General features: G+C 52.9%; 1 protein-coding gene across 1 annotated transcript; it reads right to left on the reverse strand.

Annotated features, from left to right (window-relative positions):
• Positions 1–1609: 1609 nt before the first annotated feature.
• LOC114702837 (inter-alpha-trypsin inhibitor heavy chain H6-like) lies at positions 1610–5561 on the reverse strand. Its single transcript, XM_028883412.2, has 2 exons — positions 5241–5561; positions 1610–1780 (listed from the first exon to the last, which is right to left on the reverse strand). Exons 1-2 carry the CDS (start codon positions 5559–5561, stop codon positions 1610–1612), a joined length of 492 nt encoding a protein of 163 aa, XP_028739245.2.
• Between the last annotated feature and the right edge of the window lie 384 nt (positions 5562–5945).

Here is a 5945-nt window from a genome sequence, read left to right on the forward strand (position 1 = left end):
CAGACTTTTAATGTGAAGCCTCATCTATCTTTGGCTAGGGGTTAAATATATTTTGTGGTAGTTGTACAAGTCAGAAGCTAAAACCTATTTCAATGTCTATTGGTTTGTATCTACCTTTGATTTTGCCCTTCCTAATGACTGATGCCTTTTAAACATTTTTTATATTTATGTGTACTTGTGTGTGCACGTGTATGGGCATGTTTATGTGGGTTCAGCAGCAGAAAAGAGAGCTGAGAGAATGGACAGTTAGGAGCCGCCCTACATGGATGCTGGGAACAGAACTCCTACCCTCTGCAAGGTCAGCATGGACTCTGAACTGTTCCATCTTTCTCACCCCAGGACTGTTTCTTGAAAAAGACCCAAGAGTGACAGTTCTGTAAGCTAGTCACAGGAGCCCAGCTGGTGTGCTATACCAGCTTGTGGGGACAGGAAGTAATTCTGTGGTTAGGACTCAGCTTTTCAGGCAGCTAGTGACTCTGAGATAAGACCTTCACCAGTGCTTCAGACCCCTGAACTGTCCAAGTAGGAAAAGGAGGCTGGAACTGGGCATATACCTTCCTGTACTTTGATTCTTCCTTCCCACAGCTTGGTTGAGTGAGTCTGCTAAAAAAAAAAAAAATTCCTTATACCTCACAGACTCTGTACCCAAAAGTTTTAAGGTACCAAGGATCTATGTCTCAGGACACTAAAAATTTCTCTCTAGGGATATAAGCATAATGGTCTGAAATACCACTTCCTGAACACTACAAAAAGGAGGTATTAGTGCAGTTTTCTTTGATCTGTGGTCTAATGTACTAATTCAAGGGTGGTAGGTATGGTAGCAAATATAAAAACATATGGCCCTGAAAGTCTACAGCTTTTAGCACAATAATGGTAGCATAGCAAACCATTAGATCTGGAGATTAAAAAAATCAAAGACACTAAAACCCACGCACTCGGGAAGAATCACAGGCTTCATAGTTAACGTTGCATTGGAAGAAACCCCGGTGATGGCAGGACATTGAAGGTTGCGGGATCTGTGAACTAAGGGCAAACCGGGACTGGAGCAAGATGGAGGCGGCACTGACCAGTGTCAGGCCTAGAGATCACTGGGCCAGTGTTCTAGGGTTCTGTGGCTAAAGAACTATAGGGTTCCTATCGTGGAAAGTATCAGGGCCTAAGAGGGGACACATAAACCCCAGGATGATGGAGAAAGAGGGTGTCTGGTTCAGGGTCACATTGTCCTAGCCAAGCCTTTTTCTGGGCCCTCTAATGCATGAACTAAGAAACACGAACAGGACCTTCATCATCTGCATTAACTTAGTCCAAACATGGAGCCGCTCACATCTATAAAAACAAACACATCCTTCTGCACCAGCTGCAGGCCTCTAATGGCAAAGGAGTGAAAAAATAGCCCTGTATTCGATCTCAGCACCACATAAACTGGGCATGGTTGTGCATACCTATAATTCCAGCACTTAGAATTTAGAAGGAAGAGGATCAAATTTCAAGGTCACCCTCAGCTACATGTTGAGATTGAGGGCAGCCAGGGCTATTACAAGAAACAGTGATTCAGAAAAGGAGCAGTAAGCGTTAAAAAAAATGGAGTAAAAACAATCATCTTACACTATCAAAAGGGGAGACAGTTATGGATTTCAGAGGCCCCAGGAAAAGGCCTTGTTACCTGCTGCAACTTCGTTCCAAACATGGAGCCGCTCACATCTATAACAAATACCACATTCTTCTCCACTGGCGGGAGGCCTCTGGGGGCAAAGTAGTGAATAAAATAGCCACCATAGATCTGGACAAAGAGAAGGGGAGCCAAGAAGAACAACGCTGAGAGCCAATCCGAATCAGGCCCCTCGCACTCTTCCTGCATCACATGCTGCTCTCCCTGCCCAGGCCAGCTCCCTCTCCCTAGCTGTCTGTTGGCTCAGCCTTGCTCTGCACACCAGAACTGAACCTCTGGCTTGAGCCCTTCATCGCAGGCCTTGCCAGGAGCAGCAGAGGGGAGAAGAGAGGCTTGGGGCCCAGGCCTACAAGGGTCAGCATCTCTGTACTGTGTGAGTTCCTGTGCCTGGGACAGGCGGACTTGCACAGGCTTGGGGGTCCCCGGGGACGTTTGTCTGGGCTCCAGGAACGGAAAGTATTGTTTTAACCTCCCTCAACAGAGTGAGCCGGGGGCCCAGCTCATTGCTGCCAAGGGCTGGGAGCTTGCAGGGCCTCCTTCTCCTCCTAAACACTCCTTTCTGCTGTTGCTGGGCAGAGCAGGGAGGGGAGGAGGAAGCAGAGGCCAACAGAGCTGTCTGTGCAGAGGGGATTGGTTAGCACCAGGTACAGATGCCTTGGGCTGTCCTGATGTGATTGGCTGCCGGCCCCTGCCCCCACACTCCATCTTCCCTCTGCAGAGCCTGAGGGCTGGGTCTGTGCAGGGAAGGGAAGGAGATGGATCTGGAGGCCCTCAGGACCAGTGTCCTCTCCAGCCCAGGGAGGCCTAGGCTGCCTAGGGGTCTAGGCTGTCCTGGAGCCTGCAGTTAGAGGCCTGAGGCCTGAGGGCTGCCCAGGGCAAGCAGTATTTGCTCCTGCCTGCCCTCAATCACCCTGGGAGACCCCCTTTTCCAGAGGAGAGGTAATGGGAAGAGGAAATGCTTTCCCCCTCCATCCCTGCCTCTGAATTAATTCACACAGAATGGGGGGCCTATTCCACACAATCCCGGCTCCTTGTCCCACTTCCCCAAGGCTTCTATCTCTCACCCACCCTGTCACTGTCAAGCCATGGGCAGAATCCTTGGGGGGCTCCTATGTACCTGGTATACCTGTGGGGGGGGGGGATGTGCCCACCAATCCTGGACTGCATTCTAACCAGATTTCTAGTGGCTAGCTTGTAGCCTGGGTGCCAGAAACTGCCCAGCAAGCTCCCACAGCCCTTTTAGTCAGTCACCACATAGTCTCAGTCCCTGAGCCCACTGAAGGGCACCAAGTCATATGCACTTGCACAACCCTCCTTGACTGGGGAGGGGTTCATATGCCTCCCGCTGAGGGCCATGCCTTCTTGCCATGGACCCTGTATGAGATCAACCACCTTATTTCTGTGTCAGCTGCTCTCCCAGGAAGCCCCATACTAGGTCTTCCTTACAGCGTGGGCAATCATGTGCTTTCCACTCACAGACACATCCCCCTGCTCCCAGTTGCCCTTGGACCTCTACCCAGCTTCTTTCTCACTGGGAGCATCCCAGCTAAAGACAGCTGCGAGAGTCCCCTACCAGTGTTCATTCCCGTTGAACCCACAGCACGTGCTGCTCCCAGACTCACTGCCTCCAACACTAAAGGCATCTAGGACAAGCTTGGTTCCTAAGCCAGCAGAAGCCTTTGGACTCTGAGCAGACCCCACCTCCCCGATGCCTTTCCCTCTTACAAGAGGGATTCTGAGATCCTGAGCTCCCCTCCTGCCATCACAGGCCACCTCTTCAGAGCACTTTCTCTGGGTCCCTCTGCCCCCACACCCATCCTCCCACCCCAGCCAAGACAGCACGGGCAAAGTTTTCCAGGTCATTGCCTGCACTGGGAAAACTTAAGAGAGTGAAGCAAGCTGGTGGGGCTGAGTGGCTCTGAGCAGGCCCTTCGATTTGGGTCCCGGTACCCCGAGCCATTTGGACAGTGTAGACAGCTCATTGTAAGATTCCCTGTCTTACTGCAGTCCTTCCAGCCCTGCCTCGTGGCAATAGCCATCACTGTCCTGAGTCTCTCTATGCGTCCCTGCCATAATTCTGCATATTCTGTCATGCCCCACCCCGCCCCTGTGCTGGGTCCTTCATTCACTCCAGGCCAGATCTATTCACTTTGCCATAGGAAGGTAGTTGTTACCATCTCTCAGGAAGACTGTCCTAATGCCTCCATGCCTGGCATCACACACACACACACACACACACACACACACACACACACACACACACACACATTCACTCACTCACTGCTTATCTCAGCACCTATGGTGTATTTGATCTCTGATGCCAACATGGATTTATCTGCTTCACAACCAGGAGTTAGCCAAGGGAGAGATTGGGAGCTTAGTCCAATCCCTCCTGAGTTTCCAGCACCAAAGAGTTGGGCCTTAGGCTGGACTAGTTCTGCTGGAAGACGTGTCAAGATAGGGATGAAGGAGCAGTCTTGTCAACAACACTGTATGGGGTGGGATAGAGGAGAGCAAGTGTGGGTGGATTGTGGAGGAGATGTAGATGGGTGAGAAGTGGAGGGGATGTACACAGGTGAGATGTGGAGGTGATGTAGATGGTGAGATGTGGAGGGGATGTGGATGCTGAGATGTGGAGGGGATGTAGACAGGTGAGATGTGGAGGGGATGTACACAGGTGAGATGTGGAGGGGATGTAGATGGTGAGATGTGGAGGGGATGTAGACAGGTGAGATGTGGAGGGGACGTAGATGGTGAGATGTGGAGGGGATGTAGACAGGTAAGAAGTGGAGGGGATGTAGCTGGTATGTGGAGGGCATGCAGATAGGAAGGAGTTTACCAAGGAATCGGGGTAGAGAGGCAGATACTCAGCAATAGAAGAGATGGAGGAAGACACACCAGGACAGCAGTGAGCCTGAGCAAATCTTTGGTCCTGTGCTCTTTGGGCCTGGCTCAGGTGGTGGTGGAGAAAGGTGCTTGGTGGCCTGAGGCCTTTCAGCAGGGTGGCTCGTGTGTTGGGCAGGAGCAGGGAAGCAGGAAAAGCCTTTTGGGGACTGACTTCCCAGTCTTTGGCCAACCTCACCATCAAGCCCAAGGGGTCTTGGGTCAGGGCTGCCCTGCTCAGCTGGAGCTCAGGAGCCCCCCCACTCTCCAGGGGTGTTCAGGCTCAGAGTTGACACATTCATATGCAGGAAAGGGCCTCATGATGGGGAACAAGTGTTCAGAAGCCAACCACAGCAAGAAAGCCAAGGACAACAGGATACTCTGAGAGCTACACAAGCATGAAGACCTAACACTCAGCAATGCCTTGCTTTGCAAAAGGGCTGCTTCAGAGCAGGCTAGGGACTGGCACGACTAGGTGGGTCCATTCAGGCCCTGCTTCAAGTCCTCCAGTTCTGTGTCTGTGAGGTGCAGACATGATTCCCAAGGAGCGAAGCCACTTACTTTGTCCCTGATGGCTAGCGCTCACATGTCCCTAGGAACACTCAGAGGGACAGCTCCTATAGCCTAGAGCGTGACCCTGGCCCGAGTGATGGTGTGCCCAAGACCTACATCTCTGGGGTCCAGGTACCTGCACGTCTCCAATGATGTCCTCCATGGCCACGTCATAGTGGACCGTGAAGTCGGCCATGATGCCTGATCTGGAGAAGGCAGACTGGTCGTGCAGTGTTGGGGAGAAGGTGATGCGGACACAGGTCTCTCCCCTCTGTATCCTGGTGGATGGGGGCGCGTCACCCTCACCTGTATGGGTGTTGAGGTGGGAGGGAGGCTCAGTGGAGAGAAAAGCCATGGATGGAGACAGTGACGGGGCCATGTGTGGGGAGAGTGAGAAGTGCAGTCCCCGCACTCCCAGGGGCTCCACCAGCCTAGCATGCCCTTCCAGCTGCCCCATGACCACTCTGTCAGGAGCCTTGTGGCAGCTCCCACCCTGCCCCGCTCATCACACCCTGCTGCCAGACCCCGTCCTCCCTCAGCTCCCCGCACTGGAGGTAGAGGGTCTGTCCTTCACTCATGACCTCACCCTGCCTCACTTCCCACCCAACCCATGGCCTGTCTCTGAGGACTCGCATGTCCCCAGCTCCCCCAGGAGCCTCAGTGTCCTCCTCCAGAGGGGCAGTGTAGTGGGTGGTGAGGACAGAGACAGACACAGTGGCAGGGCTGGGCTCCTCTTCTGTCCTTCCTGCTGTGGGACAGGCCAGGCTAGCAGGGATCTCCTCTGGGACACAACCGCCTGGCTCTTCTTCTCCCTCTTCCCCCTGTCACCCAGAATCATGTG

The sequence above is a fragment of the Peromyscus leucopus genome, chromosome X (genome assembly GCF_004664715.2).
Source record: "Peromyscus leucopus breed LL Stock chromosome X, UCI_PerLeu_2.1, whole genome shotgun sequence".
Lineage (NCBI taxonomy): Eukaryota > Metazoa > Chordata > Mammalia > Rodentia > Cricetidae > Peromyscus > Peromyscus leucopus.

Coding starts and splice junctions, on each gene's coding strand:
- LOC114702837 (XM_028883412.2), bottom strand. CDS start 5,561: ATGGGGCAGCTGGAAGGGCATGCTAGGCTGGTGGAGCCCCTGGGAGTG. Junction 1,781..5,240: donor ACATCATTGGAGACGTGCAG/GTACCTGGACCC, acceptor CTCTTTGTCCAG/ATCTATGGTGGCTATTTTAT.